The sequence below is a fragment of the Thunnus maccoyii genome, chromosome 22 (assembly GCF_910596095.1).
Source record: "Thunnus maccoyii chromosome 22, fThuMac1.1, whole genome shotgun sequence".
NCBI classification, from domain to species: domain Eukaryota; kingdom Metazoa; phylum Chordata; class Actinopteri; order Scombriformes; family Scombridae; genus Thunnus; species Thunnus maccoyii.
This window is the reverse complement of record NC_056554.1, coordinates 13,629,646-13,655,846: the sequence shown is the minus strand read 5'-3', so window position 1 is coordinate 13,655,846 and position 26,201 is coordinate 13,629,646. Positions and strand designations below refer to the sequence as shown.

Sequence of the window (26,201 nt, the reverse complement as noted above, 5' to 3'; positions counted from 1 at the left end):
GGTAATGAATTTAAGGGTTGAGTATTTACTTTAAATATTACTTTGATGGCTTTATTCAACGTTGGCTGTGAAAACATGACCTCATTAAAGGAATAATTCAACATTATGGGAAATTAATTATTTATTATTAATTATAAATTATTATAAATAATTTCCTTTCTTGCCAAGAGTAGATGACAAGATCAATACCACTCTAATGTCTGTCCGTTAAAAAGTTAAGCTTCAGCCTAAAGATTGTTAGCTTAGCTTAGCATAAAGACGGGAAGCAGGAAATTCACAGAACAGCATTTCTAACTAAAGCTTACAGATGAATATGGTATACCTAATTTGTTTAATGCAAAAACAAAGTGTAAAAATACCACGCTTTGAGCGCTGAAGTCTGGAAGTCGCACATAATTCTCCGTTAAACCACAACCAAAAACACTTTGGTTTTTGTACGGATTAAACAAACCACACATAACGTGTTAATTAGTGAAACTTTAGTGGTGCTAGTAGGTGAATTTTAAGTTAAGCTAACAACTCCTGGCTGTACCTTCATATTTACCGTACACACACGAGAGTAAAATCAATCTTCTCATTGAACTCTTAACAAGAAATCAAATAAGAGAATTTCCTAAAATGTGAAATTATTCCTTTAACTTAACTCTTAACTACATTCAACAAGTGAAAAAACATGCCAGCCAACATACCCAGACTAAAATTTGCAACACTCCTGGATGAAACAGCAGGAAATAGCTATGAGGAAATAGTATACCACCATCATACAGTGGCTCTATGGTCAGGTTTTGGTTACTTTCCTTCATATCTGACATTTGAATCAAATAACACAACAAGTGAATCCCAACAGAAAGGCACACAATTGATGTGCAAACTGACATCTTTGTTCAAACCCCATTTTCTTCTTTTTTTTTGCAGCACTTACCCGCAGCACAGTTTTAAAATCCAACCTTTACATCGCAGCTCACTGCCTGACAACATACAATAAGCAACGTTCTGTAAGTCTGTTTCCTGATGCTTTCACACCATCTTTTTTACAGCAGTGATGAATTGTCTTGCAGAATTGTGCTCTCGCTTTCTTTCTATCTATCTACCCCTCACTCATACACCAACAGGAAAATACATTACCATCAACATCTTGTCATGTCCACTTCTCCTCTTTTGAGTTACAAACCTACAGCACATAGGGGACATGAAGTGTTACTTCTGCTTTCAAGTAAACACGGTCTTGCAGCATGTGCTTGTGTATATATTTGATTGCTTTACCACAGTATTCAAGTAGCTCACAGAATAAACAAGAACAGCATCTCTTCTGCTCTGAAATATTGTTGCTCAAAAATTGTTTTGCAAAAAGGAGCCGTATCCATGCACAAAATCATCATTGGGCTCATAAGTGTTCAGAGACCTTTTAGATCTTGTGAGAACACACATTACAGCTGTTATATTGCATTGCTTTTTTTAGCACTGAGCATGCAGGGACAAAATGTCAGTATTAAGTCCTCATAATAAATGTCTATAGAGTCTATCAGACCAGCCCAGCTGTGTGTTGCAGCCTTAACATGCACGGACCTGTATTGGCTCACAGCCAGCACAGGCACACGCCAGTGCTTGCTGGCACATTTGACCTGGCCTGCTCCACATCTCAGCCTTTTAGCGTTTATACACCCACTCAAACAAACTGCACACAAAACACAAAACGGAACGCACACATTCAGCAAACATTATTAAGGGCTGGATATAGGAATTACGATCCACAGCTACTGCCCGCTGTCAAAGCCCATAGAGTATCTAGATCAATAGCAGAGAGCAAATAGAGAACTTCATAAGATAAACAGCAACACACAGACGTGAGAATATATATATATGGAACACTTTGTCTGCAGACATGCAGATACAAATACACTACTCACCGGCATACAATTGGACAACAACTGATCAAAGCACTCAAGTTATTGTATCCTCATTTCTATTATGTCTATATTAGAGTGCGGCTGTAAGCACAGGAGAGGTGTGTGTGTCTGCGTTACACCCAGCCAAGTGGCCTTCTACAACACCACAGGTATGGTTAAACAGTGCAAGGAGTGAGTCACAGCATGCACGCCCATGCACGCATGCACAACAACACACACACACACCTAACCTCATACTTCTGCTCATCACACTCAGCCAGGCAACTTTGTACAAAGTCCAATTTGTGTCCCCCTTCCTGGTTTGAAGGGGAAAAAAAAAATACCTGCGCATGTATGAGCAATTGAAATACCACTCAACAGTGGGTTCAACTTCAAAATTGTTGGTTGGTTGGTTGGAGTTGTGAGGATTCCTCTCACATATTTAATGAAGAATGTCACTTAGAAGTGGAGATAATAGAGATTTATAAAGTTATCACAAACCACATACTGTGCTGAGCTGATTGGTATCAGCTAGCACATGTGTGGAGATGTGCTCATATGTGTTTTTACACTCACAGGGGGAAAAAAAAGTATTACACAACTATGAATGTAATGTAATAGAAGCCACTTACAAGTCTGAGTGACGCAGCTTCCTTCACCTTCTTGTAATACTTATTTTAACACGCCTAAATTACTGATAGATGATAGAAATCACTACTAAAATCACCTGTAAACAATCCTAAATTTGACGCGTGACAAAGTAACCAGTTTGTTTCAGTCTCGTGCCCACTTTACGCGGCTTTTGATAAATAAATGACGTAACACGCTAACGTGCGTGCGGGCTGGAGGTTAGCAGGGCTTACCTTCAGGTTAAGGACAGTAGCAGACCTCAGGCATCATCCGCACACCTCTGCCGGGTCCAGTTTCTGTCATATTTTGCCGCTCACAGTCTCCGCTGGCTGTTTCACATTCTCAACTGGTCTGTTTCCGTTCCCTGTCTGTTCAAGCGCTGAGAGTAACTCCACGCCCATTTCAGCACAGAGCCAGGAGTGAAGTGTGTGTGCTTCACTACATGCTAAACACTCCAGATTGTAAAAATATTAATGTTCTGATGGATCTTGTTGCAAGTTACCAATAACACTCAGCAGGTCTTTGACCTCACAATGCCTGTTCCCAGAGTTTAAAAAGAAAGAAAAACGAAGTGTGCTTGTGTTTGCAGATGTGCACTTGTGATGTGTTTTCTGGGAACACTTACATGTCCCAGCTTGATCTAGAGGTTCCAGGCTACATATTCAGCTCAGGCAGGAATGCAGCAGACTGCCTGGCACACTTATTGAGGCGAGTCCTGAGGAATAAGAGCACATTTTCTGTCATTATGTTCATCCATCATCACTTATTTGATTAAATTATTACATGCAGTAAAACACTGAATTGTATGCTACTGGTGATTAAGAAAAGGGGTTTGTGCTCCACACCTGGCATTTTACTGATATTGATGCACAAATATACACATAATATAACATTAATTAAAACAGAAAGTAAAAGGACAGGTCAAACACTATAATAGGCTTTATTGTTTTATGACAGGTGATTCATTGACTACCACTTATTACTGATGTACCACTACAACTGCTGCTACTACCACTACTATTACTACTACTACTGCTAATAATAATAGGTTTTAAAAATAAATATCATCAATAAATAAGAGCACACTTTACAAAAGACTACAGAAAACGTAATATCATGACTTTTTTTAACTTTTCAGTTGATATGAAGATGTCATCCTACAGTAGAAGTTATTTTCCATTTGAACTTCAAGTGCAAGTTTATTTCAGCTATTTTCAGTTAAAATGAAATATAATTTCTTAGCACCAGGGTATAAAAACATACAAAATGTCAGACAAAAACATAATACATCTGGGTATTTTACAGGTCCCTTAATTTTATACTGATTTGAGTCATTTGCAGGTATTAAACAGTTAATTTCTTAGGACATTTACAGAGAGATGGGTGCAATTTATAAGAAAAACAGGGGGGGAAACCCGAGTTGGTTGACTTGTAGTTTCATATGTAGTTTCTTTTTCTTTTTTCAACAATCTCCTAAAAGAAGCTGCTATGTAACTGTTCATTCTTAGGACATTTCTTTAAAACGTTATGTTATTTGCTAGTATATGGGAAATGGACTCATTAAAGAATTTTAAGAAAGAATCTAATATGCCAATACTAATACAAACTAAGTATTTTCTGTCAGTTAAATTGTTAAGAGTCTAATTTAAGGTGCTAATTAACTACTAGGAAGCCAATTATAATGACAACATAACACTTTTGCCCTTTTTTTCTTATAATTTGTACCAAACTGCATATATATTAACTGCAGATATTAACTGTTAAATACCTGCAAATTACATTTAAAAACAGAAAGTATAAATTAACTACTATCATTAGTATAATATTTCACATTGAAAAATATTCTTTTTTTAATATCTCATCTATTCATGTTGTGCCTTGTCCTTAACAAATGTACATTATTACTAATTATAAAATAATAAAAAAAAATAAAAACACAGAGCACAGTGTGCAGAATCAGCCACATGATGGTGACAGAGCGCTGCGGCTTCTAGGCTGCTGTGACTGTGATGTCAGAGCGAAAACGGGCCTTTTTCCACAGAACACATTTTGACATGTCACAGTAGGAGCAGCACAGGTCTAAATGATCAAATTAATGATGGCTGAATTCATTTCAATGCTTCAGTGTCAGTGTCACAGTGTCACATTGTCAAGGCTTATGGGACACATTGTTAATGTCATTAGTTACACCTGCTGCGGTTGTCTGACAATGACTGAAAATGTTTTGCTGTAACAAAGACAAAAGAAGACATTCAACCAAAGTGTTTTACTACCAACTACATAATCCATCAAAACAAGAAACATTTCTCATCTTCAAAAAAAATCAAATACACTGTGATTCATCACTGAATAACTGCCAGCTGTGTTTTTGAATGATTCAGGTGGTTGCAGCTGCAGATCTGACGTCTTCTCCTGTGTGACCAGCTGTAAAATGAGTGACAGAGAGAATAGAGGAGAGTGATGAGACGTCTGGAGGACAGCACTTTGTCTTCCTGTGAGTCTTTTTTTTTTTTTTCTGTATGGCTCCTCTTTTGTCCCTCCCTGCCACGCCTCCAGGGGTCGTCTTGGCAACATGTTTTACTGCTGGCAGCCATATAAATACAGCATTGGCTCCTGTAAACTAGGATAGCTGTGCACAGTAACACTCAATGCCAAGGACACGGCGAAGAATTCTAAAAAAAGGAGGCACACAGGGGAATGCAGTGCAATTCTAATGAATATTTGATATTATTCACTAAATTTTTGTGGAAGGAGTGAATATATTTCGCCATATGCAAGATGGACTGAAAATGGGGCAGAAAACAAGCCAGATTAAACTCTTCTGACCCTGATCTGATTGGCTTTTTCAGCTCAGCATGGATAATAATCTGCACCTGAATAAACAGATAGATGAGTGTCCTCATGGAGGAAGTAGGGAAGACAGTCTCCTCAACATGTTGACTGAAACTGTCCGGGGGCTTGAAGCTGTCAGACTCTCCAGAGATCATTATAATGGAGCAGTGAGTGGACGGAGACGCACAGGAGAGGAGACAGAGACAGGGAGTGATGAAGGGATATGCAGTCCAGCAAGGAAGGAGACAGAGAGTGAAGGGACGGAGAGAGGAAGGAGCGCTGATGAAGAACAGGAGGAGAAAGAGTGCAAGAAGAAAGTTCTTGCAGTGCTGAGGGAGTTGAGTGTTTTTCATTCAAACAGAGTGACAGCATGGAGAGAAGCTTTCAGAGAGTGTGCCTGCATCCTCAACAAGTCTCCACCAGGGGGCGTCGATGTGCAACATCCATCTACAACAGGTGGGAGTTGATGTGTCTAATGCATGTCTTTCTCTGCTTTTTTAGAAGCTCAAAGGAACTAGAACATTTCAACGCCTTAGGATTATAAAGATCTATCTTCATTCTGAGTGGTTTTGAGTTATTTAGGTTCAAAGTTTTTACATTCTAGTAAGGAAAACTGATACAGTGCAGTTCGCTTTCATTTGTCAAAATAATAGACACCCATAATGTACTCTAAATATATCATATATATATATATATATAAATATATCAAAATCCTATCACATTTTTAAATGGGGTTTTCTTGATCAGGTGATTTTCAGATAGAACTCTGAGAACTCTGTAAGAGAACTTTGTTTAGGACTATAAGGTTCTGTCTGCCAAGGCTTCACAGAGGTCTTATTTTGTTTTAATACACAAAATTTAACTGATAATACAGTTCATAAAGTTTTAGCAACAAAAAAATTCCAGACAATTAGAAAAAAAACTTTTTTTAAAGTGTTTCTCCATTCATTTGCTGATATTTCCTTTCCTTGCTCTGCTTTTTTGTTTGTTTTTTTGCTGCCATCTCTGTCTATTGCTCTTCAATTCAGAACCTAAAGTAAATTTACTTTACTTTTTTTTTTACTTCTTTGACAAACTGGGGTCTCTGTCAGGGGCTAAGCTCTGAGTGTTTCTCTGTCATCACTGTGTCTGCTGCAGGACTCGAGTAGTAATGTTAAAGACACAAATCCAGTTAGCAGCAGGTAATTAGTGTTAGCATCAGCAACTAGCAGCTAGTAGCCTGAATGTATCTCATATTCTTACATATTAACATTTTGGCTTTCATTGCTCATTTTTGAAGTAGTCAAAGTAACTTAAGTCACTGATAATAATTGTAATTATTGGTAACAACTGTGCTAACTGTAATTAAACTCAGCAAGCTAGCTGACTAGCATGGTAAAAATCTGCTTCTCACTGAGTTCAGACAAGATTAAAAAAAAAACCTGTCTTTAACTCGGTGTTTGTATCAATGTCACACATCATTATTTTGATAAAATTATCAATTTGGAGGTCTCAAACCTTAAGATTGAGCAATATTTCATGATATTTTCAGTTCCTTTAACCCTGTCACAGAGCAGTAGGGTCACATACAAGAGACAGAACCTGATTGGTCCTCCTATTTACATTCTGAGCACCTATTGATGCTTTGCAGATTGAACCTTATAGCACTAAATTTGAGATTGATTTTCTTTTCTCAAATTTTAGGGCCAATAATTCAGAGATCAAAAAAATAAACCTACACAAAATGTTAATAACTTGTCAAAGAATACTTTCATGAATAACTAATTTTTGCCAAAAATGTCAGATAGAACCTTATACTTCTAAGGTGATGATTTTTTAAATAAAATGTAAGTATGCTCACAACTGAAAATTTGCAGGTGAAACCATTGCAGAGAATGGTATTAAACTTCTCATCTAACTCTGGGCAGTTTCAGTGTACACACTGAAAGAAGTTGAAGAGAAGGATTTTATTTAAAAATGTATTTGTAAAGTAAATGCCCTGTGAACAGTAAAGTATGAAACATAATTGACTTCATTATAAATTGTTTATTAGTGTATAAAATCAACAACAATGTTGTGAATCAGCAATTGCTTTAGAGAGTAGATGAAGAATATAAATTAGCACTCAAAAATTGCAGTTTCCCAAGTAAAACTTTTTTTTTATAGTTGTGATATGTTCTATATGTCTGTTTTGTCTAGATAAAACAGAAAGTAAAGTCACACTTTGCTCAGACTTCTTTGGCGATACTTTTCGGAGTATTAGTGAGGACGTAGAGAACATTATGGACAAACTGAACACAGTCATAACCAAGCTGGATGGCGAAATCCTCCAAATATGCGCAGAAGAGACCTTAGCCATGGATGCAGCACTTGAGGAAAGTAAATACCCAGAAGATGGCAAAAATCACCTCAACTCCCACGAATCTGACTCGGGGTGTAAACAGGATATTGAAGATGAAGGTGATCAAAGCCTTATAAGGCCATCACCAGACACTGACCTAACATCAGACTCCAACTTTGACAGTTTTGTCTGCAGTGATGAAGCAAAGACTGGGCAAAGACAAGAGGTCAAAGGTCAAGAGAGTGGTAATGTTTTGCTAGAGAGTCACACAGATTTCCTGGAGAAGACAAAGAAAGACACAAAAAGGATAGATGACAAGAGCAAAGAGGAGACAAACAATGAATGGATCACAGTAGGGTAAGTTGACTAAAATTATCATCCTTTTGATACAATTAACCTCTTAAAATAACAATAATATTTAATATTTCCCCATTTGTTCTAATCCACACCTCATGTTTTTTATGGGTGCATCTTTCTTTAAAATGGAAATATTCTAGATGTTGATATAACCACATATAATGACAGAAATACTTTTTTATATAATGTATTTTTAAGACTTCGGTGATTCCTTTCCCCTGCAAAAAAAAAAAACGAAAAACTTTTCAGCTTCTCACTCTTTATCTTGCATGAGGCCAGCTTGTGAGTCTGAACATGATTTGATTCCTTCCCCTCATTTCTCCTGCTCACTGATACAGAAGTAAACTCTCTGCACGATTTATCACAAGGTGCATGCGTTTTGACCCCCTGGCCTCCAAGTAACGGGCTATTTCATACAGTCAACACTGTCAGGTCAAAGCCCACATTTGCCCAACAGCTGAACAAATCTGGAAAATTGTGATGGAATGGAGAAGCCAAGTCTGGGAGAAGCTGATATGGAAATGTGCACATTGCAGAATTTCAGATATTGTTAAGATGGTCTCACTTTTTGACAGAAATCTGTGCACAAATATAGTATATATGTTTATGTATGGTTTTAAATTATTTCTAGGCTCACTGGTCACCTGGAGGATGGTCAATCAGACGTACCAGAAGTATGCTTTATCAGAGCACCTATGGGTGTCGCTGAAGTCCTGAGGTGTGAGGTGGCTGACACCTTGAGCTGCCTGATGGTGACTGGCTCTGAGGAGCTGGTCAGCAGAGTGGTCAGGGTCAAGGTTCAACACAGCGCCAACGTCCGCTTCCCTGTGACTGTGGTTCTGCCTTATTGCACACGTTACCGTGGCAGCTACAGGGATGTCGCCGTCAAGGTAGTCGATGGGGAGAGGAGGGCGAGCTACATCACTCCTGTAACAACAGAGGGCACGTATGGAAGGCAGAGGGTAAAGTTCTTTATAAATCAAATGAATATTTGGGAGTAAAAAAGACATTGACTAGAGGGAAGCCATTAACTATAAAAATGCTTCCATTTATTATATGTATGCATTCTCTTCAGTATGCCTTATTTTCTTTATTTAACCTTTGTTTAACTGGGAAGTGTCCTCAGATACATTATGTCTTCAACAAGAAAGACCTGACCAAAATGTCATTGTTGAATTGTTAACATATATTCACATAAAATATTTACACATAGCACAATAACAGACTCTGAGAGGCCTAATGTAGATAGCTTGACTATTGGAAACACTTACATTCATCATAAATCATGTCTTGGTGTGGGGTTTGAATGCCTGATCTAAAGGCAGTTTTTTGAATGGATTTTATGAGTTAATTATTAAGAAGACAGATGCATACATGTGCAGGGTTAGGGTTAGAGTTAGAGTTAGAGTTGGGGTTAGATTTCACCATAATCCAGCACAGTAAACAATTAATAAATGGATTATAGCAGGCTATAACATAGGTGGAAGGTCATGCCATGACATTTTAATCATCAGCCTGCCCACAATGTGATATTTTACATACGGCGTTCTCTAACCCTTAACATGACCTTTGCTTGTTATCTAAAGACAAGAACCTACGTCCCTGGGTGGGCTTGAACCACCAACCTTTCGGTTAACAGCCGAACGCGCTAACCGATTGCGCCACAGAGACTGCTCTGTTTTGTCACAGAAGGGACGTGACTTCGATTTTCAATCCCCACCCACCTGCATCGCTGTTTACCTGTAGAAGGGCAATATCACACAAATTTGAATCATGGCATATTGAAGGAAAGGAGTTCTTTGAGAAATTTAAAATGTAGCAGAAAGTCAAGACGTCCCGATTTGTGATTCAACAAGCTAACAAAGCATTGTAAACAGAATGGCGTTCCTGATTGGCATCTACCATACGAGGAACTTCTCTCCTTAGTATGACAACCATACTATTACTCTTGGTAGCCATTTCTTAACAAACCACAGTAGCCATTGTCTAGGGAGTGAATATGAAGTAAACAATTAATAAATGGAGTATAACATAGCTGGAAGGACATGCCATGCCAATCATCAGCCTGCCCACAATGTGATATTTTAGCTATAGCTTTCTCTAACCCTTAACATGACGTTAGCTGGTTATGTTAACACAAGAACCTACATCCCTGGGTGGGCTCGAACCACCAACCTTTCGGTTAACAGCCGAACGCGCTAACCGATTGCGCCACAGAGACTGCTCTGTTTTGTCACAGAGGGGGCGTGGCTTCGATTTTCAGTCCCCACCCACCTGCATAGCTGTTTACCTGTAGAAGAGCAATATCACAGAAATTTGAATTGTGGCATATTGAAGAAAAGGAGTTCTTTGAGAAATTTACAATGTAGCAGAGAGTCAAGACGTCCCGATTTGTGGTTCAACAAGCTAACAAAGCATTGTAAACAGAATAGCGTTCCCGATTTGCATCTACCATACGAGGAACTTCTTTCCTTAGTATGACAACCATATGGTGCGATTACTCTTGGTAGCCATTTCTTAACAAACCACAGTAGCCATTGTCTAGGGAGTGAATATGAAGTAAACAATTAATAAATGGATTATACCAAATTATAACATAGCTGGAAGGACATGCCATGCCAATCATCAGCCTGCCCACGATGTGATATTTTAGCTATAGCTTTCTCTAACCCTTAACATGACGTTAGCTGGTTATGTTAACACAAGAACCTACGTCCCTGGGTGGGCTCGAACCACCAACCTTTCGGTTAACAGCCGAACGCGCTAACCGATTGCGCCACAGAGACTGCTCTGTTTTGTCAGAGGGGGCGTGGCTTCGATTTTCAATCCCCACCCACCTGTATCGCTGTTTACCTGTAGAAGGGCAATATCACAGAAATTTGAATCATGTTATATTGAAGGAAAGGCGTACTCTGAGAAATTTACAATGTAGCATAAAGTCAAGACGTCCCGATTTGTGGTTCAACAAGCTAACAAAGCATCATCAACCTGCCCACAATGTGATATTTTACATACGGCGTTCTCTAACCCTTAACATGACCTTTGCTTGTTATCTAAAGACAAGAACCTACGTCCCTGGGTGGGCTTGAACCACCAACCTTTCGGTTAACAGCCGAACGCGCTAACCGATTGCGCCACAGAGACTGCTCTGTTTTGTCACAGAGGGGGCGTGGCTTCGATTTTCAATCCCCACCCACCTGCATCTCTGTTTACCTGTAGAAGGGCAATATCACACAAATTTGAATCATGGCATATTGAAGAAAAGGCGTACTTTGAGAAATTTACAATGTAGCAGAGAGTCAAGACATCCCTATTTGTGGTTCAAAAACCTGACAAAGCATTGTAAACAGAATGGTGTTCCTGATTGGCATCTACCATACGAGGAACTTCTCTCCTTAGTATGACAACCATATCGGTGCGATTACTCTTGGTAGCCATTTCTTAACAAACCACAGTAGCCATTGTCTAGGGAGTGAATATGAAGTAAACAATTAATAAATGGATTATAACAAGTGATAACATAGCTGGAAGGACATGCCATGACATTTTAATCATCAGCCTGCCCACAATGTGATATTTCAGCTATAGCTTTCTGTAACCCTTAACATGATATTAGCTAGTTATGTTAACACAAGACCCTACGTCCCTGGGTGGGCTCGAACCACCAACCTTTCGGTTAACAGCCGAACGCGCTAACCGATTGCGCCACAGAGACTGCTCTGTTTTGTCAGAGGGGGCGTGGCTTCGATTTTCAATCCCCACCCACCTGTATCGCTGTTTACCTGTAGAAGGGCAATATCACAGAAGAAATCTGAATCGTGACATATTGAAGGAAAGGAGTACTTTGAGAAATTTACAATGTAGCATAAAGTCAAGACGTCCCGATTTGTGGTTCAACAAGCTAACAAAGCATCATCAACCTGCCCACAATGTGATATTTTACATACGGCGTTCTCTAACCCTTAACATGACGTTAGCTTGTTATCTAAACACAAGAACCTACATCCCTGGGTGGGCTTGAACCACCAACCTTTCGGTTAACAGCCGAACGCGCTAACCGATTGCGCCACAGAGACTGCTCTGTTTTGTCACAGAGGGGGCGTGGCTTCGATTTTCAATCCCCACCCACCTGCATAGCTGTTTACCTGTAGAAGGGCAATATCACAGAAATTTGAATCGTGGCATATTGAAGAAAAGGCGTACTTTGAGAAATTTACAATGTAGCAGAGAGTCAAGACGTCCCGATTTGTGGTTCAACAAGCTAACAAAGCATTGTAAACAGAATGGCGTTCCTGATTGGCATCTACCATACGAGGAACTTCTCTCCTTAGTATGACAACCATGTTGGTGCGATTACTCTTGGTAGCCATTTCTTAACAAACCACAGTAGCCATTGTCTAGGGAGTGAATATGAAGTAAACAATTAATAAATGGATTATACCAAATTATAACATAGCTGGAAGGACATGCCATGCCAATCATCAGCCTGCCCACAATGTGATATTTTAGCTATAGCTTTCTCTAACCCTTAACATGACGTTAGCTGGTTATGTTAACACAAGAACCTACGTCCCTGGGTGGGCTCGAACCACCAACCTTTCGGTTAACAGCCGAACGCGCTAACCGATTGCGCCACAGAGACTGCTCTGTTTTGTCAGAGGGGGCGTGGCTTCGATTTTCAATCCCCACCCACCTGTATCGCTGTTTACCTGTGGAAGGGCAATATCACAGAAATTTGAATCATGTTATATTGAAGGAAAGGCGTACTTTGAGAAATTTACAATGTAGCATAAAGTCAAGACGTCCCGATTTGTGGTTCAACAAGCTACCAAAGCATCATCAACCTGCCCACAATGTGATATTTTACATACGGCGTTCTCTAACCCTTAACATGACCTTTGCTTGTTATCTAAACACAAGAACCTACGTCCCTGGGTGGGCTTGAACCACCAACCTTTCGGTTAACAGCCGAACGCGCTAACCGATTGCGCCACAGAGACTGCTCTGTTTTGTCACAGAGGGGGCGTGGCTTCGATTTTCAATCCCCACCCACCTGCATCTCTGTTTACCTGTAGAATGGCAATATCACACAAATTTGAATCATGGCATATTGAAGAAAAGGCGTACTTTGAGAAATTTACAATGTAGCAGAGAGTCAAGACATCCCTATTTGTGGTTCAAAAACCTGACAAAGCATTGTAAACAGAATGGTGTTCCTGATTGGCATCTACCATACGAGGAACTTCTCTCCTTAGTATGACAACCATATCGGTGCGATTACTCTTGGTAGCCATTTCTTAACAAACCACAGTAGCCATTGTCTAGGGAGTGAATATGAAGTAAACAATTAATAAATGGATTATAACAAGTGATAACATAGCTGGAAGGACATGCCATGACATTTTAATCATCAGCCTGCCCACAATGTGATATTTCAGCTATAGCTTTCTGTAACCCTTAACATGATATTAGCTAGTTATGTTAACACAAGACCCTACGTCCCTGGGTGGGCTCGAACCACCAACCTTTCGGTTAACAGCCGAACGCGCTAACCGATTGCGCCACAGAGACTGCTCTGTTTTGTCAGAGGGGGCGTGGCTTCGATTTTCAATCCCCACCCACCTGTATCGCTGTTTACCTGTAGAAGGGCAATATCACAGAAGAAATCTGAATCGTGACATATTGAAGGAAAGGAGTACTTTGAGAAATTTACAATGTAGCATAAAGTCAAGACGTCCCGATTTGTGGTTCAACAAGCTAACAAAGCATCATCAACCTGCCCACAATGTGATATTTTACATACAGCGTTCTCTAACCCTTAACATGACGTTAGCTTGTTATCTAAACACAAGAACCTACGTCCCTGGGTGGGCTTGAACCACCAACCTTTCGGTTAACAGCCGAACGCGCTAACCGATTGCGCCACAGAGACTGCTCTGTTTTGTCACAGAGGGGGCGTGGCTTCGATTTTCAATCCCCACCCAACTGCATAGCTGTTTACCTGTAGAAGGGCAATATCACAGAAATTTGAATTGTGGCATATTGAAGAAAAGGAGTTCTTTGAGAAATTTACAATGTAGCAGAGAGTCAAGACGTCCCGATTTGTGATTCAACAAGCTAACAAAGCATTGTAAACAGAATAGCGTTCCCGATTTGCATCTACCATACGAGGAACTTCTCTCCTTAGTATGACAACCATATGGTGCGATTACTCTTGGTAGCCATTTCTTAACAAACCACAGTAGCCATTGTCTAGGGAGTGAATATGAAGTAAACAATTAATAAATGGAGTATAACATAGCTGGAAGGACATGCCATGACATCTTAATCATCAGCCTGCCCATGATGTGATATTTTAGCTATAGTGTTCCCTCACCCTTAGCATGATGTCAGCCAGTTATGTTAACGCAAGAACCTACGTCCCTGTGTGGGCTCGAACCACCAACCTTTCGGTTAACAGCCGAACGCGCTAACCGATTGCGCCACAGAGACTGCTCTGTTTTGTCAGAGGGGGCGTGGCTTCGATTTTCAATCCCCACCCACCTGCATAGCTGTTTACCTGTAGAAGAGCAATATCACAGAAATTTGAATCGTGGCATATTGAAGAAAAGGAGTTCTTTGAGAAATTTACAATGTAGCAGAAAGTCAAGACGTCCCGATTTGTGGTTCAACAAGCTAACAAAGCATTGTAAACAGAATGGCGTTCCCGATTTGCATCTACCATACGAGGAAGTTCTCTCCTTAGTATGACAACCATATGGTGCGATTACTCTTGGTAGCCATTTCTTAACAAACCACAGTAGCCATTGTCTAGGGAGTGAATATGAAGTAAACAATTAATAAATGGAGTATAACATAGCTAGAAGGACATGCCATGACATTTTAATCATCAGCCTGCCCATGATGTGATATTTTAGCTATAGTGTTCTCTAACCCTTAGCATGATGTCAGCCGGTTATGTTAACACAAGACCCTACTTCCCTGGGTGGGCTCGAACCACCAACCTTTCGGTTAACAGCCGAACGCGCTAACCGATTGCGCCACAGAGACTGCTCTGCTTTGTCACAGAGGGGGTGTGGCTTCAATTTTCAATCCCCACCCACCTGCTTCGCTGTTTACCTGTAGTAGGGCAATATCACAGAAATTTGAATCATGGCATATTGAAGAAAAGGCGTACTTTGAGAAATTTACAATGTAGCAGAAAGTCAAGACGTCCCGATTTGTAGTTCAACAAGCTAACAAAGCATCATCAACCTGCCCACAATGTGAAATTTTACATACAGCGTTTTCTAACCCTTAACATGACGTTAGCTTGTTATCTAAACACAAGAACCTACGTCCCTGGGTGGGCTTGAACCACCAACCTTTCGGTTAACAGCCGAACGCGCTAACCGATTGCGCCACAGAGACTGCTCTGTTTTGTCAGAGGGGGCGTGGCTTCGATTTTCAATCCCCACCCACCTGTATCGCTGTTTAACTGTAGAAGGGCAATATCACAGAAGAAATCTGAATCGTGACATATTGAAGGAAAGGAGTACTTTGAGAAATTTACAATGTAGCATAAAGTCAAGACGTCCCGATTTGTGGTTCAACAAGCTAACAAAGCATCATCAGCCTGCCCATGATGTGATATTTTAGCTATAGTGTTCTCTAACCCTTAGCATGATGTCAGCCGGTTATGTTATCACAAGACCCTACGTCCCTGGGTGGGCTCGAACCACCAACCTTTCGGTTAACAGCCGAACGCGCTAACCGATTGCGCCACAGAGACTGCTCTGCTTTGTCACAGAGGGGGTGTGGGTTCAATTTTCAATCCCCACCCACCTGCTTCGCTGTTTACCTGTAGTAGGGCAATATCACAGAAATTTGAATCATGGCATATTGAAGAAAAGGCGTACTTTGAGAAATTTACAATGTAGCAGAAAGTCAAGACGTCCCGATTTGTAGTTCAACAAGCTAACAAAGCATCATCAACCTGCCCACAATGTGAAATTTTACATACAGCGTTTTCTAACCCTTAACATGACGTTAGCTTGTTATCTAAACACAAGAACCTACGTCCCTGGGTGGGCTTGAACCACCAACCTTTCGGTTAACAGCCGAACGCGCTAACCGATTGCGCCACAGAGACTGCTCTGTTTTGTCAGAGGGGGCGTGGCTTCGATTTTCAATCCCCACCCACCTGTATCGCTGTTTACCTGTAGAAGGGCAATATCACAGAAGAAATCTGAATCGTGACATATTGAAGGAAAGGAGTACTTTGAGAAATTTACAATGTAGCATAAAGTCAAGACGTCCCGATTTGTGGTTCAACAAGCTAACAAAGCATCATCAACCTGCCCACAATGTGATATTTTACATACAGCGTTCTCTAACCCTTAACATGACGTTAGCTTGTTATCTAAACACAAGAACCTACGTCCCTGGGTGGGCTTGAACCACCAACCTTTCGGTTAACAGCCGAACGCGCTAACCGATTGCACCACAGAGACTGCTCTGTTCTGTCACAGAGGGGGTGTGCCTTCAATTTTCAATCCCCAACCACCTGCATCGCTGTTTACTTGTAGAAGGGCAATATCACAGAAGAAATCTGAATCGTGACATATTGAAGGAAAGGAGTACTTTGAGAAATTTACAATGTAGCATAAAGTCAAGACGTCCCGATTTGTGGTTCAACAAGCTAACAAAGCATCATCAACCTGCCCACAATGTGATATTTTACATACAGCGTTCTCTAACCCTTAACATGACGTTAGCTTGTTATCTAAACACAAGAACCTACGTCCCTGGGTGGGCTTGAACCACCAACCTTTCGGTTAACAGCCGAACGCGCTAACCGATTGCACCACAGAGACTGCCCTGTTCTGTCACAGAGGGGGTGTGCCTTCAATTTTCAATCCCCAACCACCTGCATCGCTGTTTACCTGTAGAAGGGCAATATCTTAGAAATTTCAATCATAATATATTGAAGGAAAAGAGTTCTTTGAGAAATTTACAATGTAGAAGAAAGTCAAGAGGTTTCGTGGTACAACAGCTAACAAAGTACTGTAAAAAAAATCGTGTTCCCGATTGGCGTCATACGAGGAACTTCTCTTCCGAGAGTGACATTATCGCTGTAACCATTTTAAAACAAACTACGGTAGCCATTGTCAATGCAGCGAAGATGAAGTAAAAAATTGAAAAATGGATCATAACACGCTATAATATAGTTGTAATGACATACAACAATATTTTAACCATCAACATTTTGGTTAACAGACAAATGCGCTAATAAATTTGCATACAAGACCTATAGCTGCTTATTATTTTCCTCTCATTCCACACAAGACAAAAATGTGGACTGAATATAGCATTTTTCTGGCTGCAAAGGGAAAGCATTCCTATAACTGAAATAAAAACTTATACTTATTTACAAGGTTATCAATGTGAGTACGAAGGTTCATAATATCTATATATTTGTATGAAGCACCTTTTTCCAAAACATTTAAATCTATTGTTTGTAGGATAATTTTATCTATATTTTGTATTTAATTTGTGTGCTTTCTGGAGAAGGTTATAACTTGTTTTGTTTTTTTTCATTTAATTTTTCACTGTTTTTTTTACATCGCATTTTAACTGTGCAATGTTGTCTCTTATCAATGGAAGCAATAGCGTCATTAATAACTGAGACTGCTGCAAATGTACTATGTCCTGACCTAAAACCAGATTGCAGTGAGGATATTGCTTTTTGCCAGAAACTCTTTTGTTTATGTGTTTATAAATGATTCAAATACTTTGGCTAAAACAATTCAATTCATTTATGTTTTTGTTTTCCCTCAGGGCTCATTTGCAGAGGTGAGGGTGTACTCTCTGGGCCTGTTTGCCGTGGTTTCCTGTCTAAAGAGAGAAAGTTACACAGTTCCCAGACGGGGTTTGTCACATAAACTCCCCATGGATCCTCGCATCTGCCTTAACTACCTCCCAGGATCTTTCACTGCTCCCATAATGGCACAGTCCATGGTAAGAGAAAATGATTTCATTACTCACAGTCTTACCTTGTATTCAAACATTGCTTAGAAGTAATCACTGGGTTTTGGGGAGGTAACACATCTTTGCAAATTGGAGATCAGCCGTTTGAAAAATGACTCAGTGTACGAAATATTGAAATCATTTCCAACAAATGGGATAAAAACAAAGCCATATTAAGGGGAAAAGATGCATAAAAAGCAAAAGAGAGAGGGAGAAACAGACTGCTTAAAATTCGCAGACCTGAGTTTTCACAGATATTTACTGTGAGGTAGAAAAATTAATAGCTGCGGTTGATATTTGATTTCACTTCTGAGACCAATCATCTGCGAACTAACTTCACCACAGCAGTTTGTTGCTTGATCATACACTAAAAACCAACAGCTCCCACTCCACTCGGCTCTCTTTGATACAACAGCACGCTGTCAGCAAAACAAAAGTGTGGAAAAAAGTATATTTTCACATCACACAACATCTCTGTCTAAACTGCTGCCTATATAATGCAGAACAGCTGTTTCCTTGTCTGCCTCAGATCCAGCCAGTAGATGCTGTCCTCTTGGCAGCAGTCAAGTCCAGAAGTGATGCCTATCACTCGGTGGTGTCTACCAGCCCGCTGCTCTACCTCACTCACCCGTCCTCTCAACCACTGAGAAGACCCCTCACACTCACCCTTCCTTGTCCCCCAAACCCTGACAAGAAGAGGGACACCAGGGGGCAAAGGGAGGAGACAGAGCATCACCACACTTGGCCTGTCAGTGGTAATGCAGTGTGGGATCAAGCTTCTTCCCACAGAATGAGGTACTGTAAGATGAAGCCTCTTGATGCTTGTCTTAAAGGAAAGTAATGATAATACAAGTCAGAGCATCTGTGGCTAAATTTAGGAGACTACAACTACAACAGTGGTGGAATGTAACCAATTCATAACGTATTTTACTGTGATATTTTTACTGTTTGTGCTTTGTTATTGATACATTTGTCTACCTTTGTCTTAGATTGAGCTATGTCAAAGAGGAGTTTCTGTTACTATGTGACAGACGATAAAGTTTCTTGATCTTGAATTCCTGAACTATGTACATTTACTCCAGTACTGTACTTAAGTGCAGTTTTGACGTACTTGTACTTAAGTATTTCCATTTATCTACAGTATCTATATTTATCTGACAGCTATAGTCCCTAATTATTTTGCAGATTATTATTTCATACATGCATTGTTCAGTGAAGAAAATCTCTTATCAAGTCATTTTAGTCTGGAATAACAACATAATAAAAGTTTAACAATTTTTCATAAGAATATTCTGTTTTTAATGTGTCTTTCAGGATGCTGGGCTCCTCTGTGCAGTCCTCTAAAGAGACGTCTACCGAGCTGCTGATTGTTCTGGGCTCAAGGGACAAACTGTGGAGCGTCTTGGAGAAAGTCACCATCAGGAATCAGCGTAATGGACTGGTGTCCTTTGAGCTGACAGAGAGCTTTGACAGGTTTGCAACATAATGTTTTTCTCTTTTTAAAATAAAAAATGTGCAAATTCAAACGACTGATCAGAATATTTGACGAGATAATTGAGAATAACAGGTTCAGCTATGTCTATGTGGTCCTTTAAACGCGACAGTCACTTCAAAGAAGACAGAAATAGAATAATAATGATGCATTGTAAAAAAAAAAAAAATCTAACAAGAAACCACTGCAGGGAGGCGAGGAAAATTGTAAAATGATGTGGTTTTCTGATCTTCTTAGAAGCCTTGCTGCAGAGTTCTGGACAAGTTGGATGCTGGGGGTCAAAACATTAAGAGTTACAGTCATTTAGACGAGCAGAGATCAAAGGCTGGATGCTTTGCTGCAGGTCAGAAAAAGACAGAGGTGTTCTCATTTTAGAAAGATTTATTGTCATTCAGCTGGAGAAGTTTGTAAGCCATCCAGCATTTATTGTCCTCAAGACAGTTACTGACTCCCCAATGGAACTAAAAAAGTCAAACTGTTCGATTGGTAATAAGTAAGTAATAAGTTGGCTCAAATTTAAATGTACTCAATGTATGTGTTGCTGCAGCTTCCAGCCCAAACAGATCACAGAGCAAACTGCAATAGGGGGCAGAAACATCCAAAACAGGATTACAGACAGCGCAGACAACCCCAGGGTCAAATATGTAGGGTAACGCTCATTTGTAGCATCACTTGAGTCTGATCCAGAGCTGATTTGTCCAGTTTGTCTGCTCACTAGCAGTAAAATCTGAAAAAAAACACATAGTATAGTATTAAAAGAAGACCTGAAATAATGCACTACACATGCATGAGTTGTGCTGTAATGCCAAAGTCTCTTACCACATCTCCTCGTGCCTGTGCCTCGCCGCTGAAGCCGACCAGCCACTGTAGCCGATTGGAAGGATTGTAGGTTTTCAGCTCGCCGCCATCGCCTCTCATGCAAAGCGTCAGAATGTGTTGCCAGCTCGCACTGGAAAGGAGGATGTAATAAATCCTGCACCTGACCAAAGAACAGTAAAATGCTCTCAGGCATCAGTGATTAAAAGAACTGAAAGCAAAACGGTTTCTATTTGATCACGTACCTTTTTGATGAGATGCAGTTAGCAGACTCTAGGAGAGTTTTCTTCTCGGGGGCCTCAGGAAACTGCAATAATCTCATAAAAATATGAGATCCTTGCTGTGTTGTTGTCATATCAAAGAGACTTTTAAGACTGGAACACATGCAGAACACAGTGAACTATAGTTGATGCAGAGAGGGATGGAATTTGCAGAAATGAAACTAAAAAGTAGTGATGTGTAGCTCTAACACCTCTCAGTGAAGTACAGCCTTTTCAGTTTTCGTTTCGCTATGGACTTAGCCTGCAAGATACAGAAAAAAACCTTTCAAAACAGCAATTATGTTTTCTTTTGAGGTATTAAATCTTATAGTATGTTTTGTGCTCTCAAATGCAGATCAACTAATTCATTTTTTAAAACATTTTCATGATTTCACATCAGTCCAACATGCTTTTACAGGTTCCTCACAACATGTTTTTGATGTCTGTGGCCCATGAGCCTGATGAGTGTGTTTGACAGGCGCAGCAGGTTAGCAGGGTGCTGTGCCGCATCCACACACCAACTACCAGCCGTCACTGTCATCAGAAGTCCTCCAACCACGTACAGGATGTAGAAAACATTCCCCCTGGTCATAGACAGAGAGGAGAGGGAGAAAATTAGAGAATGAAGACTTGCATATTTACATATTTAAAGATAACTTTTCTTTTTTACTCACTTGCGGACAATTAGCTGTGGTGGGAAACTCAACATGAGGGTGTTTGATGTGAGACCCTGCAGAAACAACTGTAGCTCTGGAGATGCTAGAGTAGAAAACACATTTATGTGACCCCTTTGTAACAGATTTTTATACAGTCCTTCTTGTTTTTTTGTGTAGAACAAGGACAACAATTTCATTAGCTTTTTGTCGGGTTTTTTTGGTGTTCAGTCATTTTTCAATATATCCTCCATTAAGTTGGGGTTAGGAGTACTTCCCACATATTTTTCCTAACTGCACAGTTCAGTTCAGTTTTAATTTGGCGCAGTTTATGACAGCATATTTTAACACCTTGTTTCTGTCTTAGTTTGTTAGACAAACAAAGAAGTGCGATTTCCGTGTCACCTCACGGAAATCGCACTTCTTTGGGAAAAAACATTCATCATCTTTATCACAGCATTACTATTAGTTAAAGACATAGAAACGACATAAGTACTGTTAAGTTAAATTCAAGTTTTTTTACTCACCACTCTTTTTTGCTCCACCACTCCAGGATTTTCCTGTTACAAGTACATGCCTTTCATGTTCACGTCTAAGGAGCAGCGAGATAAGAAATGAAATGCGGAACGCTCTAACTAATAACCAGACTTACAGCCAGCTTTTCTTTACATAAGGGATTTAAGAAAGGCAGTATGGCTAAAGGGGAGTGTAAATGCCATGAATTCCTGGCTTTAACATTTCTGTGTCAGAACATAAGCACAGGTTAACGGTAAGAATGTTAAGTAATCTCTAGACAAGTAACAGACAAAGAAAAAAGAAACATATTTGACATTTTCAGTATATCTGGTTGCTTTGATTAGCTTTCTGATTTAGCCACTGGTTTAAAAAATTAATTATGAATGTTAGATCTACTTTTAAATTGTGAACCGTCCCTTTTATAAGGATGGATTCTCATTATTTCCCTCTCGTAAGTCTCTTCGACTTTCTTATCTAAAACAGCTGCAATGGGGAATAATATATGTACAGTACAGTAGGTAATATGAGTTCTTAATTCTGTTTTAAGTATATTAAGTCTGTATCAGCCCCATGATAATCCCTTCCTCCCTCTGTTCAACAACAATCTAATCTCTCCTCTGAGCTCAACTTCTTCAGTTTGCCTCTCTCACTCCTCTCCTCAGACTGCTGGTGGTTCGTCTCCTCTCCCCCGTGCAGCCTTGCCATCTCACTTCCCTGGCAGAGGAGCTGGAGGAATCGGTCCGCTGCCACGCTGTCACCGTCGTCCTCCGGTGCCGACAAGACGAGCCCCACACAGTCCTGGTGGCTGCCCTGCCCAGCAGAGACCTCAGCTGGGAAATGTCCAAACTGCAGGCGCAGGGATACAGCGGCCTCCTGGAGACCTCTTCAGAGATCTGCATGTGCGAAGGAGACCAGCTTCTCCTCCGTTTTAGTGGAAACATCACCTCTACAGGTAGAGTGTGAGGTTGAATTATTGAAAAAGTTCCATATTATGGCCACACCCTGACAAAAAAATGAATTCAGCACAACTTACAGACATTTTTTTGGGGGGTATTTTGTGTGACAGCAAATGAGATAGAGATGCAACAAAGGTCCCCAGCTGGATTCAAACCAGGACTGTTGTGGTTCATCACCTCTAAGCCGTGCATATATATGTATTGTCTATGTATTCATTATCATTGCCTATTTACTGCAGTCTCTAGAACTACATGGTGTGTAAGTTGTGCTGACGGTGGTCCTCTGACTGAAACACTCACTTTTCTGCCACATTATTTCATCTTTTGTAAATTGATTGGTACTCAAGCCTGACACTACCCTTTGAAAATCCTAGCCTCAAGCAACATGTCTCACTGTTTCCTGCCGATTAAGACCCTGTGGTCAAAACCAGTCTTCGTTTTAACCAATACTTGCACCAAGTTCCATGGACTTATTGCATGTGAAACTGAGTAAGCACTAGGCCTCTCTATTTTTCCTACTAAAATTGATAGTTGCTTAATGACAGACATTGTATGCAAAGATGGCCATGTTTGGTAGTGTCTCTGAGCATATGCTGCTGCTGCTGAACCTGCACCCTGGCCTCCATACGGAAGGAAAGTGGCAAAAACATGAATAGCATTTTCACAGAATACTTCCTCTTCCACCTCAGAGTTAATCTATTAGCAGGTTCCTCTTTGTCCGTATACAATACACCAAAATTTACTTTGCAAAAATCAGTAAACTTTGGCTCAAAAAAGCTATGGTATAATCTTCACTTAATTTTTGAATGCATAAAGCAAACAACACTGGTTGTACACAGCGGCAGCACAAACAGTAATAAAACTGTTGCTGTTGCTGTTGGGGAATACCAGCCCGCGGTCAAAAATTCAGGTTTGTCTTCTTCCTGCGTGTCACCACATAACTGGATACCGCAGACCATATAATAAAGTGAATGAATTATATGTTTGCACAGGCAGCCAGCAGAAAGCTTGTATGTTCTCAGGTGTGTTTACTCTACTGTCGTCCTTATTGTTTCATTGATGGTTGTATAGAAAGAAATATCCAACCTGTTGAACACCTGTTCCAACAACACGCTGGCAAAAAATTTATGACGGAATGTTATTTTAATTACAACCATTTTGTGACCATGTTCACAAAATACTTACAAAGAAAAAGTCTTGTGTTAAATATTCACTAATGAATAACAAATCACAAAATTATCAATATTCATGTTTTTCAATAGGAACTCAAACCAACCAACATGATGTCCTAAGTGAGCGGATCACCTTTCACAGTCAGCGGAAGAATCACCTTTTCCTTCATCTATCTGAAGTGGACCCGTTCGGCAACTATAGCTCCCCTCACTACAAGGGCACGGTCATGTTTTACAAGGTCACCAGAGGTCAGCTGGAGTGGCGAGTTGACAAAGCTGTCCCAATGGACCCGAAGCTCCTGGGGGATCCTGTCTGTAAGCTGTCTCTGACTTTGCCCAAGGTGCCGCAGACGTCAGAGTAGAAGCACTCACATCATACTTTGACTGTCACAATAAAAGAATATTCTGACATTTCAATGTGTCATTTCAGAAAGTGAGACGCATTAATCGGCCCATCACGGCGAGGGTTAAGTTGTGTGAGGAGACAGGTGGGTTGGACTCCTCATTTACACTACTGTCACAGTCATCCTACAGTTTCAGTTCAGATTTATTTACTTTATGTTGAAAAAGTTAAGATTTATGTAGCTTTTGTGCCTTTATTGTCAAATCTAACATTTAAATTCTCATTTGTTTCTTTAGTTATGCCAGACAAGCTGTTGTTGATGTTGAAAACATAAAAAGCATCGTATTCACTTCACCAGAAGACGAACCTTCACCTCTATCCTTTACCTCTTGCCCCTGCAGATTCCCTGTCAGACTCTCTTCTTCTCTGGCTGTCCGGTAAGCTTTCAGAGGAGGAAATAGCCCTGCTTGTGCTCTCCCTGCGCCTTCGTCGCAGCGCCACCCAGCTGGTGAAGCTCCGGGCTGGGGACAGCCTGTCCACCCAGGCCTTCCACGTCCTGGCCATGTGGAAGAGGGGGCTGCCTGCTGCTTCACACCAACCCAAGGCCTCTCAGCTGGCCCACTGTTTGGCCAAGAGCGGAAGGCCAGATCTGGCCCGAGAGCTGCTGCTACGACAGGCTGCAGCCACCAGGCAGGGCTTATTGAAATAAGGAAGCTTGAAAAATAGAATTCACACCGCTTTTTTTTAATCAGCCAGGGTCAGATCATGTGTGTCTGCTGTAAGAGTTACTGGCAGTGTTTCCACAAGGGGTCAGCATTGGACTGTGAGATTCTGTGCTCTCTTCTAGACATGGGTCAATTTACTGTATGTTGGTAACAATATATTGTATAATAACATTTATTTGGACATATTTGAAGCAAAAATAGCTGTAGATCATTACATAAGACAATGAGAGAGACATTCAGACAATCAAGGGCAAGTATTCACACTGAATCTGAATTCCATAATTTTTTTTTTTACCTTAAAATCTCATTAATGTACCCATTAATAATGATGAAATGAAGGTATTTATTAATGGGTTTTTAAGGAGTAAAACACTCTTAAAATGGAACAAAAACCATGAAAACTACCACTTAATTTGTATATGTTAAAATGCCTTAATTTTCTAATTAAGGGGAAAATTAGGGGGTTGGTTTTCATGTTTGTTTGTTTTTTTTTTTAAAACCAGGGCAAATTAAAGGTAAATTAATTAGGAGTAATTAATGGTATTTTAAGTATTATTATTTGTTTCATCGTGTTTAGAAAGTATATTTAGTGTAACCATTTGTGTTTAACACCTACCTCACATTATGTGTAATAATGCAATAAATGTTTTAACAATCTGGCTCCACACACACAAGTTAACTTTGATATCAAAAAAATAAATAAAAGTGTTGAGATAGTTGTACACATGACTAGTTTGCATGTACGTTGTGTAGCTGATACCCAAACACACACTTTAAAATGTGTGTGTTTTCACATTTGAAATCTGAAAATTTTGCAACCATTAATCTCCGACAGTGCCTTCATACTCTCACTTTATTTTGCAGTTCGTCTCCGCAGACAGGTGGGTGATTTACCAGACTAGTCAGCCATCTCTTTTCTCTGCATAAACAATCGCTGACACTGAGCTGTGACCTCTTTTCAGCTCTGTGACACCGGATCTTTAAGACTTGACAGCTTCTGTTGATGGTAACTGATTGGAGCACAAGGTGGACAACTAAACGGGCCTACCGGGTACAGGCCCATGGGCCCAAAGGCTCAGGGGGCCCCTAAGCCAGAACTGCTGCGTGAAGTCGCTGTTATTAACGCTACATTTCTTGTCACATAGTCATTCATGTCAATAACAGAGTCCCAAAAGGCCTACTGAAAAACTGAAGGAATAGCCTAAACATTCACTTTGACACAAGAAAGAATGATC

At 40.2% G+C, this 26,201-nt stretch overlaps 3 protein-coding genes and 5 non-coding genes across 21 annotated transcripts in view; 1 reads left to right on the top strand and 7 right to left on the bottom strand.

Annotated features, from left to right (window-relative positions):
- arap2 (ArfGAP with RhoGAP domain, ankyrin repeat and PH domain 2) overlaps nt 1-2,881 on the bottom strand; it is a 137,596-nt gene extending 134,715 nt beyond the window's left edge. Inside the window, exons 1-2 of one of the 5 annotated variants that reach the window (XM_042400807.1) lie at nt 2,750-2,881; nt 1,126-1,171 (exon numbers count right to left, since the gene is read on the bottom strand). The gene's annotated coding sequence lies outside the window, so the exon portion shown is untranslated. Of the gene's footprint in view, nt 1-1,125; nt 1,172-1,263; nt 1,288-2,518; nt 2,691-2,749 lie in introns of those variants that run through there. The other 4 variants (XM_042400809.1, XM_042400810.1, XM_042400808.1 and 1 more) reach the window with 4 other exon arrangements.
- On the top strand, nt 534-25,711 carry dthd1 (death domain containing 1). 5 transcript variants are annotated; one of them, XM_042400812.1, is made up of 13 exons: nt 534-995; nt 1,982-2,056; nt 4,898-5,010; nt 5,366-5,804; nt 7,527-8,025; nt 8,657-8,987; nt 17,845-18,024; nt 18,542-18,828; nt 19,348-19,506; nt 22,433-22,722; nt 23,989-24,239; nt 24,329-24,386; nt 24,643-25,711. In XM_042400812.1, the coding sequence occupies exons 4-13, from the start codon at nt 5,372-5,374 to the stop codon at nt 24,948-24,950; spliced, it is 2,796 nt and encodes a 931-aa protein (XP_042256746.1). In that variant the 5' UTR covers nt 534-995; nt 1,982-2,056; nt 4,898-5,010; nt 5,366-5,371; the 3' UTR covers nt 24,951-25,711. The 5 variants fall into 5 exon arrangements, with proteins under 5 accessions (XP_042256746.1, XP_042256747.1, XP_042256748.1 ...); XM_042400813.1 differs by having other exon boundaries at nt 4,898-5,804; nt 18,563-18,828; XM_042400814.1 differs by lacking the exons at nt 24,329-24,386; nt 24,643-25,711 and having other exon boundaries at nt 4,898-5,804; nt 23,989-24,316.
- On the bottom strand, nt 10,738-10,811 carry trnan-guu. Its single transcript has one exon. It is a non-coding gene; the product is annotated as a tRNA-Asn (tRNA).
- On the bottom strand, nt 11,667-11,740 carry trnan-guu. Its single transcript has one exon. It is a non-coding gene; the product is annotated as a tRNA-Asn (tRNA).
- trnan-guu lies at nt 12,594-12,667 on the bottom strand. Its single transcript has one exon. It is a non-coding gene; the product is annotated as a tRNA-Asn (tRNA).
- trnan-guu lies at nt 13,523-13,596 on the bottom strand. Its single transcript has one exon. It is a non-coding gene; the product is annotated as a tRNA-Asn (tRNA).
- On the bottom strand, nt 15,723-15,796 carry trnan-guu. Its single transcript has one exon. It is a non-coding gene; the product is annotated as a tRNA-Asn (tRNA).
- The window catches only part of LOC121889112, a 122,355-nt gene continuing 116,045 nt past the window's right edge, over nt 19,892-26,201 (bottom strand). For 3 of the 6 annotated variants that reach the window (XM_042400822.1, XM_042400820.1, XM_042400817.1), the window contains 7 exons: nt 21,782-21,846; nt 21,276-21,360; nt 21,029-21,185; nt 20,814-20,863; nt 20,587-20,715; nt 20,345-20,504; nt 19,892-20,252 (listed from right to left, as the gene is read on the bottom strand). In XM_042400822.1, the coding sequence (XP_042256756.1) occupies nt 20,052-20,252; nt 20,345-20,504; nt 20,587-20,715; nt 20,814-20,863; nt 21,029-21,185; nt 21,276-21,310 (732 nt within the window). In that variant the 5' untranslated portion in view covers nt 21,311-21,360; nt 21,782-21,846 and the 3' untranslated portion in view covers nt 19,892-20,051. Of the gene's footprint in view, nt 20,253-20,344; nt 20,505-20,586; nt 20,716-20,813; nt 20,864-21,028; nt 21,186-21,275; nt 21,361-21,781; nt 21,847-22,420; nt 22,506-26,201 lie in introns of those variants that run through there. The other 3 variants (XM_042400823.1, XM_042400818.1, XM_042400819.1) reach the window with 3 other exon arrangements.

Excerpts from the sequence above, each read along its gene's own strand:
- dthd1 (XM_042400812.1), top strand. The coding sequence starts at position 5,372 with ATGGATAATAATCTGCACCTGAATAAACAGATAGATGAGTGTCCTCAT. Across the intron at positions 18,829-19,347 it reads GCTTCTTCCCACAGAATGAG|GATGCTGGGCTCCTCTGTGC; the intron begins GTACTGTAAGAT and ends TGTGTCTTTCAG. Across the intron at positions 24,387-24,642 it reads TAAGTTGTGTGAGGAGACAG|ATTCCCTGTCAGACTCTCTT; the intron begins GTGGGTTGGACT and ends TTGCCCCTGCAG.